The sequence below is a fragment of the Lactuca sativa genome, chromosome 9 (genome assembly GCF_002870075.4).
Source record: "Lactuca sativa cultivar Salinas chromosome 9, Lsat_Salinas_v11, whole genome shotgun sequence".
Lineage (NCBI taxonomy): Eukaryota > Viridiplantae > Streptophyta > Magnoliopsida > Asterales > Asteraceae > Lactuca > Lactuca sativa.
The window spans coordinates 53,299,086-53,313,481 of NC_056631.2; the positions used below are offsets into that span (position 1 = coordinate 53,299,086).

Sequence of the window (14,396 nt, forward strand, 5' to 3'; positions counted from 1 at the left end):
AGACTCGCCGAGTCTGATGAACGACTCGTCGAGTCGTCGCCATGCAACCACTAACTACACTGATTTGCTCGATTCCAGTCCATGCCATTCACAGATCTGGGTTCCTAGAGCATGAATCACACGTAAAGTTTCCAACTTTACGTGTAGATATTCACCCATAAGGGTTTTAGGGTTCAAAATGCCTCAAAATGATAGATCTAGGGTGAACAAGCAACATGGGTCCATAAAGGTAACAGATCTGAGCTCCTGGAGCTCAATCTTGCCTAGATCTAAAGGCCAATCAACCTACTACGACTTATATTGCACATACAAGCTTGGGGATTGGCTCAATAATGAATTAAATGAAGTAATAAGCATAGAAACAGGGGGAAAACGGGTTATACCTCAAAGGAACTGCTGAGAGAGCACAAAGATGCTTGGATTCCTTCCCTTCCTCTTGATCTACTTCCCTTTTGCCTCAAAACATTCAAGAACACACAACAATTGCTTCAAACTCTCAATGAACAAGCTTAGAACGAGGGTTGGGAGCTCTGGGGGGAAATGGGGGCTGGCTTGGGGCGGATATGTTGTTTAAATAGGGTGCAAACCCCTGAAACTTAGGGTTTCATCCAACAGCGGCGACTCGTCGAGTCCGGAATATGGACTCGCCGAGTCACCAACTTAAACGCGTCCCGGGGTCCTGTCTCCACTCGACGAGTCGGACCTATGACTCGTCGAGTCCAAGGCTAAAAATGGAAAATACTCAAATAAGATTTACGTACCGGAAACCAGGTGCTACAACATCACTGCACCAAAATAATTTCATATCATTTTTTTGAGTTTTTTTTAATAATTATAAAAACAAATATAACTTTATTAAACATACTTTTTAAATATAACCATAATATTTAAATTGAAAATAAAAATAATATTACAAGACCATAAAAAATACGATAAAATTAAACCATAAAACGATCCTAAAATTTAAATTTTACCCTTAATTTTTTTTTGAATCTTGACCTTCAACGCTTATAACAATTCCTCATATTCAGACGCCAAACCTTCCATTTTAATCCTAAAAAATATCAAGTCGTTCTTAATTTCTTCGAAAACTTTTACCACAAGTTGCTTGCCATAGATGCTAGGTTTGTCTGATTTGTCTATAGACTTGTCTTGATCCGATTTCCTTATTCCCTTTGTTAGGAGTTATGATAGGTATCCTTTAATCTTAGAGTAAATTACATAATTGGTCCTTATGGTTTGGGGTAATTTGCACGTTTGATTCTTAAATTATTTTTTTAACTTGGAAGGTCCTTACTGTATGTTTTTGTTGTGCGTTTGGTCCCTGTCTTACCTAAAAAGACTATTTTGCCCTTAATTTTTTAATTTATTTAAATAAATGCACTCACAACCCCACTTCCACCTGGATAGGTAATGTGAGGTGGAAGTGGGGTTGTGAGTGCATTTATTTAAATAAATTAAAAAATTAAGGGCAAAATAGTCTTTTTAGATAAGACAAGAACCAAACAACAAAAACAAACAATAGAAATCTTCTGAGTTAAAAAAATAAATTAGAAATCCAACGTCCAAATTAACCGAGACAACATGACCATTCGTGGGATTTACTCTTAATCTTACATGACATCGAGTTCGAAGCACGCTAGCCAAGCAAGGAGTTCTGGGAAGAGAAAGATACAATATTAGGATGGGCCTTAGCATTAGCCCCTTTTTAGTTCCCTAACTAGATCTAAAACAAAGCCCAAACATTAAACAAAAAGTTTGGGCCCAACAAAATCCACTAGTCCACTACCGTCTCCTGGTGATTTTCCCGCTAAAATTGCATACTGTAAAGCGAGAACGGGGGAGGAAGAACCCTAACAGAGCTAGACATGGCACCGTCGGTAACGGATGATTTGTCGCTCCCCCATATTTCCGATAACGATCTCAAGGTTGTAATATTCTTATTCTCTATCTTAATTTCTGAAATGAAGAGTTAATGTTGGATTATTTGTTTGCTTTTACAGCCATTTTTTGTGCTCCACAAAGCTTCTCCTCGTCAACATCCTGCTAAAAAATCAGCAGGAAAGGCTCGTAGATCCGTTAAGGTTAACTTGTCTGCATCATTGGATAATAATCATGAAGCTGAACTTCTCGATGATCAGTCGCACGAGAACTTGAGGATGAAAAACTTCCACAACGCTTGGATGACAATTGAATCAACCATTAAGGTTGACCTCTCTTCTATCTCCCTGTTGTAATTTTCCTCATAAAAACAATAAAGAAAGTAAAGAAACAAGAGGGTGTATCTTCTTCATGCAGCTAAGAGCTGACTATAATTTGACATTCATTTGGCAATACAGGAATGTATGCACAACATGAATGCTGATGTATTCAATGAGATAGATAGCTGGGTCCACAAATCCTTTGATTCAATTTGTTCAAATGGGAGGCCCGATACCAACAAAGCCACTTGTTCATACCCCATTGTAACCGATGTTACAGCTAAACAACTTTATACTGCCCTAGTAGTAATGAGTAAGTTCCTTTTAAATTCAATTGCTATAAGTTATCAATTTTTCATTGTTCATGTAAGGACTGAGTATCAACAACCACTAATTTGCAGACAACATGGAATTTGTTGATGATCTTCAGACATTTGCGGATCTAGGTGTACATTTGAACTCCCATGATTGCCATGTGGCTAACCTCTCATCAGTTGACTTTTCACCCAAGACTGGTGTAGGTGGTTGTTTGAGAAGCTTATCAAGGCAGATTTTGAAGGGTAGCATTGATGTAATATCTTTTTACCTATATTCAAATCCTTAATTCTTTCAATGTTTCTTGATTTCATAATGCTTCTTCAACCTACTTATCTAAACAGTCAGCCGATATATCTATATTAGCATCTTGGTATATGGAGAAAGAGAATTTTAAGCACCCAGTGGTTGTTATTATCGAAGACATGGATAGATGCAGTGAGCCTGTACTTTCTGATTTCATACTCATGTTAAGGTATATATACTGCTTCAGTTTTTACAATTCTAAATGCATTCCATCACACTGATACTTCAATATCTGCTTATTTTTTGCTTTAAACAGTGAATGGGTGATTAAGATCCCAGTGATTTTAATCATGGGAGTTGCAACAATGCTTGATGCTTCAAAAAGCATACTTTCTTCCAAGACAATTCAACACCTGTCTCTTTTCAAGTTCATTTTGGGATCTCCAGCTGACCGATTGGATGCAATCATTGAAGCAGTCCTTGTAAAACCTTGCACTGGTTTCTTACTCGGTCATAAGGTTGCAGGTTTCATAAGAAATTGCTTCTTGAGACAAGATGGAACATTGACTTCTTTGATTAGAGCTGTAAAGGTTGGTGGTTTTGTACTATATTAGAAAGGGTATTTTAGACTTTTAGTATACAATGCTGATTATGAACAAATTTTCTACAGATGGCAATTGTCCAGCATTATCTTATGGAGCCTATAAGCTTCACAATGAAAGGATTACTTGATGAACATACTTCATTGGCAGATTCATGGCCTAATCAAGCTCTTGAACTTCCATCTTGTGAGAGGTATTTAAGATATTCATGTAATTTTGTGTTTTTTTTTTTTTAAAAAAAAAACTATTGAATGGATTTGTCATTTGTGCTAAGTTATGTTTTCAATCCTCTTGCAAGGAGACTTTCTGAAACAAAAAGTGAATTTTGTTTGGGAGGACCATCAAAAATGAAGGAAGTGCTGGATTTGTGGAGCTGTGTGGTTTTGGTATTTTACAGAATTAGAATGATATAAACACTTCATTTCTCCTTGTTTTATTGTATATTTTATAAACTTTGGAAAGGTAAAATCTCTTGTAGTGTTTGCATGAAGTGGGAAAGAATCATAAAACCACACTGTTGGATTTGTATTATGAAGCATTGGATCCAAAGCTTTGCAACATGAGAGATTCTGATTACTTGGAGTCAAAACCTGATCATCAAAGGTCTTCATGGAATCACAATATGAATGGAGAATCAGTTAAAATTCATAAAGGTGATTTAATTGGCCACACAATCCGCCAAATAAGGTAAATAATAAAATCATATATCTTTTTTTTTTTCTGTACTTATTCTGTTTAACCTCTAAGAATAATATCATTTGTTACAGCTATAAAACTCATTGTAATATTTTCAATTATCATGTTATCACTCAGGGACCTCTCACCAGTTGCCTTGTTTAAGTTGCTTGAGAAATGGAATAAAATTACAGATGGTGTTAATGAGGTATGTAATTTCATCTTTAATTTCTAGGGCTAAATGCAAGAAATTGCAACATACTTTGTTTGAATTTGAATGACATTGCTATAATTGTTTAGATTTTTCAAAGTACATTGCTTATGTTTTACTATATCACTTTCTTATACTCTTATTCATTCTAGATCCATGAGAAAGTAAAGGAGCTTCAGTCACAAGAGAAGTTAGAGAATAATAATTTGAAAGAAACAGCAATAAGATCCAGGTAATCGATATTAAGATTTTAGAATTAAAAAAAGAAAAAAGATAAATGATGTTTAATTATTTACTTATGAAACCAACTTTTTATTTTATTAAAATATGACAGGAGACAAGCAATTCGAAATGTTGGAAATTTTGATAAGTGTACAACCGCATTAAACAAGAAAGCTGCTGTAGTTATGAGTCACATGGCAAGGTAAAATCTTATTTCAAATATTTAATTTCTTATTTAATATTAAATATTAATAATAATGTTTGTGTATGATTTATGAAGCAGGGATTATATGCAGCCAATTGAGTCGATTCCTTTTCATGACATCGTCTGCTTTACAGATGTCGACAAATTACAGGCTGTAAGTCGTGCGAAAATGTTTTTCTACTAAATTTACTTGATCTGTAATTTTTTTTTCTTATTTTTTTATTTAATAATATTGTAGGGTTTATTAGGAGACCCTAGAAAAAGAATCCAACTTGATCTACTTGGGGCCCACACCTTCATCAAGTGTAGCTGCTGCAGCACCAAAAGTGGGAGTTCCCCAATATCAACAATGCATGACACAACACTAATGTAAGCTGCTTTTTTGCTTACAATATTATTTATTACTTTTTTAAAATTGATAATGATTTTTAGATTTTACTTGTAATTGATTTGAACAGGTATAGTTTGGCTCAAGAGTATGGTGATGTTATAAATCTGCATGATTGGTATCAATCTTTTAGAGGAATAGTTGGTCAACAAACGGTCAAAGACCGAAACAGGTCAAAGGTTTCACCATCGCCTAAGAAAAGAAAAACTGCTATTGAACCTCAGAAGAAAATAACAGAAGCATCAATTCAGTATCCTTTTTATTTTAAAATGACCATTTTGCCCTTGGATTTTTCATTGGAAGTTGTTTGAAATCCTTAACATGATGTTGTACAGAGCACGATTTTGCAGGGCAGTAACGGAACTTCAGATTACAGGACTGCTACGGATGCCTAGCAAGAGGCGGCCTGATTATGTGCAGAGGGTGGCCTTTGGACTCTAATTCAACTCAATTTTGTGACATTTTTTGTAGACTTATTTATAAATGATGGATGAAGTATTTTTGTATTTTATTGAAAATGTTGTATAAAATGTAGAAACGAATGCCTTATGTTTTATTATTTACCAAAGTCCAACTTTAACTTACGAACAGAAGTCATACTGATCAAAAGTCATTTCAAGTCTATTATTATTACATACAAGTAAAACCTCTTAAATAGTTTTGTTAGAAAAATAGGTTGGTATCTGTTTTAAGATAGTTTTTCAACCATACTTAAGGTATTTTGACTTGTTACTCAAATTGTTTGACCCATCAATTTTGTGGGAGTTATTTGCAAGATAAAAAAAAATATAATATTAAGAAAAACATAGAAGTATATTTTAAAATCTATTTAGGCAATGTTTGGCGCATCACAACAAACTTCTAAACTAGTTTATTTTTCGAGTTTTTTTAAATTAACCAAAAAGTAATTGGTAAACTAGAGTTTCAGAAAGTTATTTAGGTTGTGTTTGACATGTCACAACAAACTGATAAATTAATTTATTTTTTCTTTCGGTTATGTTTGGCCCATGGATTGTTGTTTTAAATTTCAAACACGACCTTCTTTATCTATAGATGGCAATTGTTTTTTACTCAACATCATTTTTTATCAATTAACTTTTCAGCTATCGGTTAGTTTTTCAACTAATAAGCCAAATATAGCACTAGAGTAGCTTTTTCATGATTTTTTTTAATAATTCTGAATATACCCTTAATTAATTATAAAAAACATATTCTTCTAAATGTCATTTTATATATTCTAGCTAGTTTATCAACTAGTATTTACCAAACATTATTTTTTGTCAGCTAGCTTTTTACTTATTAACTACCTTTTCAGTTATCACCTAATGTAACGACCCAAAAATCACAACTAAAAATTTCTTTAAAAACATTACTAAAATCATATTTAGGAAAATTGTATCATAAGTCATAACATAATTTATCGAGTATTAATTCAGAACATAATATCATTATCAGAGTCAAACGTTCCCAGGCTAACTGACTATGGTGTGTGCACTGCAATCTTCCCGAGCTCCTCTTTTAAAAACCGAGTACCTGAAACCAAAACTGAAAACCGTAAGCACGAAGCTTAGCGAGCTCCCCCAATCTACCACATACCACACAATAACATATAAAGCACATACTGGGCCTTGCCCACTACATCGGACGGAGTCCGGACTAACTGGGACCTTGTTCCCTACATCGGACCGAAGTCCGAAACTGACTGGGACCCCCGTCCCCTACATCGGACCGAAGTCCGAAGCTGACTGGGACCCCCGTCCCCTACATCGGACCGAAGTCCGAAGCTGACTGAACATAGCATAAACATATCCACTAGCATGAACACACATATATTACATCGGGCCGTAGCCCGGATCACATAACACATAACTCCTGCCTGAGCCACGAAGGCATCAAACATGCTAACCACTGCATCGGATCAAATCTGGAAACTACTACTAGCTAAACGGGCCGGCATTGTGGCCTTAGACCCGTTCCTACTGGAAGGAAACTCACCTGAGACTGCTGAACTGATGCTGCTAATCCTTTGACTGCTACTTGACCTCTGACTCCGAACTGCTGCTCCACTAGCTCCTCGAGCTACCAATGCCAAAATAACACTTAGTCCAACTGACCTCCAAAGGTCAACTAGGTCAACTCTAGTCAAGGTCAAAATCCTGGTCAAAGTCAACCTTCCAGGTCAACCCTACTCGCCGAGTCCACCTAATAACTCGCCGAGTTCATATGCTCAGGGTCCTTCTATTCGCGACTCGACTCGCCGAGTCAACTATTCCCGAGTCCTGACCTGTCCAACTCGCTGAGTCTTCACCCGACTCGCTGATTCGAGTTTCAACTCGAAGGGTTTGGGGTTTCGCGACCTGACTCGCCGAGTCCAAGAATAGACTCGCCGAGCCCAAGGCAATCTTCAACCAACTCGTCGAGTTGTTCTTCCAACTCGCCGAGTTCATGCCTAACTTCATCCGACTCGACGAGCTGTTCATCCCAGTCGTCGAGTTCCTCCTCATCATCAAGCTACTCGCCGAGTCCACTCGAAGGACTCGCCGAGTCTATTCAGTCCTTAATCCATGCAGTGGCTTTTCGAGCCAAACAGGGCTTCCAACTCATAGATCCATACTTCTAAGGCCTATCCCCCACGTAAAGTGGCAAACTTTACGTGTAGATCAAGAGATCTAGGCTTAAAACAATCCAAACTAGGGTTTAAGACAAAGAGGCTTCACTATCAACCCAAGAACAGATGCTTTATGACTTTCCAGGCCAAGATACACTCAGATCTGAAGTAGCAACTTCAGACCTAGGCTTCTAACTCGAAATAGTTCTTAAGCATGGCATAAAATCCCCAAATCACATAGCCAAGGTTGATCTATTAAACAAAAGAGGGAAGGTAACGATTTATTACCTTTAAATGCTCAGAAATGATCCCCAACTCTGGATCCAAGGCCCCCTTCTTGCTTCACAAAGACTAACTTCTCTCTCAAGCTCCAAAAGCTTCACTAAGGGTAGATCTTGCTCCAAAACGATTATGGCGGCTAGGGTTTAGTGATATGTGCTAGAGAGGCAGTAAAGGAACCCTAGGGGAGAGAATGAGACGTTTAAATAAGCTCCAAGTCCCGAATTTAGGGTTTTCCTTGCTCAGACCAGACACGCCGAGTCACCTTGGCCGACTCGCCGATTCGGTCGCTTATACCTCAACCCGGATCCCGCTCGGACTCGCCGAGTCCCTCCTTGGACTCGCCGAGTCTCCCCTTAAGATTGGGGTTTTCTTTCTTTTCTTGGCTTTCCAAACTTTGGGTGTTACAACTCTCCCCCACTTAAACTAAACTTCGTCCTCGAAGTTTGCTATGACCAACTGCCCTGCGAACTGCCTCCAACTCTCTGCCTGGGAAATCTAACACCCCCTTTTGCCCATCACTCCAGCCACTTACAGTGTTGGTCACTACTATTGGTACATACTGAATCCTTCTCTTTTTCGTAATTTTCTTAACGTTACTTCCTCCGACTGAGAATTTTGTTACCCCTCATCCGCCTACCGGATGCACTGAGACCTCCCTGGTCCAACTATTCTGTCAATATCTGAGTTACCGGACTCCTACCGGTCACTACACTCCATCGCAATCTCCTAGTCGCTCCCAGCGACTCCGCAAGATTCCTCGACTCTTTATAATTGTTCTATCCACTCTGCTACTCGTATTGGAACTATCTGAAACGCTGAGCTGCCTGCAATACTGAACTGCTTGGAACACTAAACTACTCGAAACACTGAACTAGCTGAAACGCTGAACTGGCTGAAACACACTGAACTGACTGAAACACTGAACTGACTGAAACACCGAACTGACTGAAACACTGAACTGACTGAAACACCGAACTGACTGAATCACTGAACCGGCTGAACCACTGAACTGACTGAATTGCTGCTTCCCACAACTTCTAAACGAAATCTTCCTCTGGAACTAGCTTCCACCAGTCATCCTGACACTGTAACTTTAACAACCTCCCGATCCACCGATCAGTTCCTTACGTCACATCCTGACATCATCAATTCCACGACTAACAATATGATGGCTCCCAGACTGACGGTAGCCCTTAACATACCCGAATCCCAACGGTCCACTACTACTCTGATCTCATAACTGAGGCGATGATCTATTGACAAATCGCCGACTTAACCATATCTGAAATACTTGGAAATCCGAAATCTAACCCGTGGATTCCCATATACTCACTACTGCACCCAAACTGGTGGGTACTACTGCTTTCCCGCGTCCAACACGCGCTCATGCTACCTACCAATCTGATAAAGGCTGCGGCTACGCTCGCGGACTTACAACTCTCTAATACTATCTGGCCGCTAGTGAATGCTACGGCTACCCCTGCAGACTTACAACACCACTACTACTACCTGACTGCTAGTGAATGCTACGGCTACCCCCGCAGACTTACATCACTACCACTACTATCTGACTGCTAGTGAATGCTACGGCTACCCCCGCAGACTTACAACACTACTACTACTATCTGACTGCTAGTGAATGCTACGGCTACCCCCCCCCCCCCCGCAGACTTACAACACTACTACTACTATCTGACTGCTAGTGAATGCTACGGCTACCCCCGCAGACTTACAACACTACTACTACTATCCCGAGGACATCCTGACTACCCCTAGTCCCGCTAGTGATTCCTCATCTTGATTTCTCAAAACCAGCCCTCAGTCTTTGAATACTGCATCATCCTCGACATCTTATATCCTTAATATACTTAGCGCTTCGTCGAGGAACTCTTCGGCTTGGTTCCCAAACCAACCGTCTACTAATCCGGACACAAGAAGCTATTGTTGGGAAGTTTCCAAACTCCCAACTCCTGAATCTACACAATCCTGCATGCTGACTCTGTCACTGGCTACTAATACGAAAACATCTCTTGCTAACCGTTCTCAGGATCCTCATTCCGATTCACTTGAGCCCCTACAGGTGGTCCTCCAATCTTGGATTCTCAACCAGCTTCTAACCATCTCGATTACATGAACTAACTGTTGGGAAGGTCCTCGAACTCCCAATTCTGAACTTCTCAATCCATCGATCACTATGCTACTATCATTTCTTCTCAGAGGCTGCGCACTCATTCTGAGTCTACGTGGCTCTTATCCTTGTATACTCGGAGGGTTCTCCCCCACTTGGATTCGGCTAGATCCTTACTGCTCACTGGTCGAAAGGATTTCCAACCTTCCTTCCATTAAAAGGGCGATATGCTGTCCGCCGATGTTTACCCTTGCCAGCGCTCCAACTAACTCTTACCAGATCCGCACCCTTCTTGCTATCTGACTGAGCACCCTTCGATCCTTAACTGTATTTGCTTTAGGGACTACATTCCGAGAACCTGCGTTTGGGGTGCTCATCCCCAAACCACTTCCTTACTGACCACTAGCTACTCCACTAAAAACTCTGCGTTTGGGGTGCTCATCCCCATTACCCGACTAACGCCTTCCGCAAGTAGTAAGGCACTACTGCATCTTACACATACATGCTACAGTTACTGAATTCGAAGTAACCTGATCTAGAGGGGACGACCTCCAATTCACCATTCAAATTCCAAGGTATGCAGATGGCATAAAACTCAACCACAAGCAGGTAATACAATACCCCAACACTTAAGCTTATTGATAAAAATGCAGCAACCTAATAATAATATCACAAATAATAGATGACAAGAAGGTAAAAGATACATACCTCCAACACTTAGTGCTGCTCGAATCCCTGCTGAAATCTACCGGAAAACTCGGCTTCGAGCCGTAGGCGCCCTTGCCCGGCCCTGATGTCCGTTGGTGGCTCTCCAAGTCTCAGGGACAGGAGCTGGCACCTGCCTTGCTGTATACAAACTCGGACAGTAGGCCTTCTTGTGGCCCCTCTGACTACAATGGAAACATAGCGGATCAAGTCCCTGGGCGATGGTAACAACACAATTTATGCTAAAATGACCAATCTGGCCGCACTTGAAACATCCAGCATCGCCACTACTTCTACGCCTGCACACACCCATGTGCGCCCTTCCACACTTCCCGCATCGACTGCGGCTCTGATAGTTCCTCGTCCTCAAATCCGAACCCTTGGGCCTCTTACCCGAACCTGAGGCTACCTGAGTCTCATCCATTTTCCTCTTCCTTTCCGACTCCCTGCCCGCCGACTGAACAACAGCTGTCTGATCCTGGAGCCTCTCGATCAATCTATCAGTGATCCTCACGACCATGTCGGGCAGATTCTCGCGTATGGCTCGCGAAACTTCCTCAACTATCCAATCATGCAGAGGTCTCTCTTGGAGACAGGATGCCCCACTTACTCCTGTCCCCTGATGGCAAAAACTAGAAATAGGATCTCTCCCCCTGATGGATCCCCGAACTTCATAAGAATCGGGATCTAGACGAGCCCCAATATGTCCTGAAACTATCCCGGCCTTAAAGGCCTCAAGATGACTGTCCATGAGCTCCACAATGGCCTCTCTAACCGAACCAAAAATCATTGGAGTCTGATCAATGATGTTGCGCCTGATCTCTGCGGAAATGAAATCCCTCATCTGATCATCAAGCTGCCTGGCTCTAAAGCCCGAGCCAGATCCCTCCCCGGCACCTGAACTGCCAACTGGTAGCTCGCGCAATGTCACCATGCTGAAAATATAACAATTCCTGATCAATTACACACTACTGCTGCGGAATCTCTCACACAGTCTACTAGTTCCCTGGTTTTTGTCTTGGCCCCTCTTGAATCGAGTACGGATCCTCTGCTTTCAGTAGTACGGGCCCATACTACCTTCCACATCTATCCGTACTTTCCTCAAGAGTTACCTCAACTCCACCAAGTCCCCTTTACTCTTCTACTGATCTCTGCTACTCTCATCCTAGGCTTGCCCTAGGGAACCTCTGACTCTATCCAAAAAGTCCTCAGCTGCTGAAGGCCTCCTTGTAATGCCAATTAGCCACCACCTGAATACCATCACATGTGACGAGGCTCAGATAATCCTTCAAGTAAAAGACTCGTCCCTACAATGGTTGGACTCAAACAAGAGCTGCGCAATAGGGCCAAATCCAGCACTCTGAGATTATTCAACCCTGATCACATGTGGTGTGACGTATTCACCTAATGGCTAACTCCCATCACTCAGAGTCCCACAAAGCATAAAGCAAGCAACATTCGGATAAAGGAAACATGCTCAGGCAAAACTATTCTCATAACAAGAAACTGTACTAGCATACAATGCTAAGCTCATACAATCAGGCATAACCTACACAGGCTATCCTACTACTGTCTACTCATTACTAACATGAAATTCTTATCAAGCTGAAACACATAAAGCAGGCACATAAGGCATCATCCTAGATCCTTAGTCCTATTCTAGCATGCTATTCTACTGAAGCTGAAACTGAAACTGAAACTGATACTGATACTCATAACATAACTTGCATGGGTAAATTGGGAGTACTTACTTGAGCTCGGCTGATTGCATGCACCACACCCTTTTCTCTTTTCAAAACTCTTTTCGCTTTTTTCTAAAACTCTTTTCTTTATACTTTTTCTAAAATTGTTTTCTTTTCTCAAAATCCTTTTGTAACCATGGTTTTTCTCTTGAAAATTCTATACCACTTCCTTAGTTTGAGTTCAGACACACTCGGGAGTGCGCCCGAATCCCTCAAACCAAGGCTCTGATACCAACTTGTAACGACCCAAAAATCACAACTAAAAATTTCTTTAAAAACATTACTAAAATCATATTTAGGAAAATTGTATCATAAGTCATAACATAATTTCTCGAGTATTAATTGAAAACATAATATCATTATCAGAGTCAAACGTTCCCAGGCTAACTGACTATGGTGTGTGCACTGTAATCTTCCCGAGCTCCTCTTTTAAAAACCGAGTACCTGAAACCAAAACTGAAAACCGTAAGCACGAAGCTTAGCGAGCTCCCCCAATCTACCACATACCACACAATAACATATAAAGCACATACTGGGCCTTGCCCACTACATCAGACCGGAGTCCGGACTAACTGAGACCTTGTTCCCTGCATCGGACCGAACTTCGAAACTGACTGGGACCTCCGTCCCCTACATCGGACCGAAGTCCGAAGCTGACTGGGACCCCCGTCCCCTACATCGGACCGAAGTCCGAAGTCAGACCCCCGTCCCCTACATCGGACCGAAGTCCGAAGCTGACTGAACATAGCATAAACATATCCACTAGCATGAACATACATATACTACATCGGGCCGTAGCCCGGATCACATAACACATAACTCCTGTCTGAGCCACGAAGGCATCAAACATGCTAACTACTGCATCGGATCAAATCTGGAAACTACTACTAGCTAAACGGGCCGGCATTATGGCCTTAGACCCGTTCCTACTGGAAGGAAACTCACCTGAGACTGCTGAACTGATGCTGCTAATCCTTTGACTGCTACTTGACCTCTGACTCCGAACTGCTGCTCCACTAGCTCCTCGAGCTACCAATGCCAAAATAACACTTAGTCCAACTGACCTCCAAAGGTCAACTAGGTCAACTCTAGTCAAGGTCAAAATCCTGGTCAAAGTCAACCTTCCAGGTCAACCCTACTCGCCGAGTCCACCTAATAACTCGCCGAGTTCATATGCTCAGGGTCCTTCTATTCGCGACTCGACTCGCCGAGTCAACTATTCCCGAGTCCTGACCTGTCCAACTCGCTGAGTCTTCACCCGACTCGCTGATTCGAGTTTCAACTCGAAGGGTTTGGGGTTTCGCGACCTGACTCGCCGAGTCCAAGAATAGACTCGCCGAGCCCAAGGCAATCTTCAACCAACTCGTCGAGTTGTTCTTCCAACTCGCCGAGTTCATGCCTAACTTCATCCGACTCGACGAGCTGTTCATCCCAGTCGTCGAGTTCCTCCTCATCATCAAGCTACTCGCCGAGTCCACTCGAAGGACTCGCCGAGTCTATTCAGTCCTTAATCCATGCAGTGGCTTTTCGAGCCAAACAGGGCTTCCAACTCATAGATCCATACTTCTAAGGCCTATCCCCCACGTAAAGTGGCAAACTTTACGTGTAGATCAAGAGATCTAGGCTTAAAACAATCCAAACTAGGGTTTAAGACAAAGAGGCTTCACTATCAACCCAAGAACAAATGCTTTATGACTTTCCAGGCCAAGATACACTCAGATCTGAAGTAGCAACTTCAGACCTAGGCTTCTAACTCGAAATAGTTCTTAAGCATGGCATAAAATCCCCAAATCACATAGCCAAGGTTGATCTATTAAACAAAAGAGGGAAGGTAACGATTTATTACCTTTAAATGCTCAGAAATGA

At 41.2% G+C, this 14,396-nt stretch overlaps 1 protein-coding gene across 2 annotated transcripts; it reads left to right on the forward strand.

Moving 5' to 3' along the window:
• Positions 1–1,780: 1,780 nt before the first annotated feature.
• LOC111921208 (origin of replication complex subunit 3) lies at positions 1,781–5,658 on the forward strand. 2 transcript variants are annotated; one of them, XM_023916776.3, is made up of 16 exons: positions 1,781–1,928; positions 2,004–2,207; positions 2,340–2,514; positions 2,603–2,772; positions 2,861–2,991; positions 3,079–3,352; positions 3,433–3,557; positions 3,663–3,750; positions 3,843–4,051; positions 4,178–4,247; positions 4,403–4,482; positions 4,585–4,674; positions 4,756–4,831; positions 4,916–5,046; positions 5,136–5,315; positions 5,401–5,658. In XM_023916776.3, exons 1-16 carry the CDS (start codon positions 1,869–1,871, stop codon positions 5,504–5,506), a joined length of 2,169 nt encoding a protein of 722 aa, XP_023772544.1. In that variant the 5' UTR covers positions 1,781–1,868; the 3' UTR covers positions 5,507–5,658. The 2 variants fall into 2 exon arrangements, with proteins under 2 accessions (XP_023772544.1, XP_023772545.1); XM_023916777.3 differs by having other exon boundaries at positions 3,666–3,750.
• Positions 5,659–14,396: the final 8,738 nt, after the last annotated feature.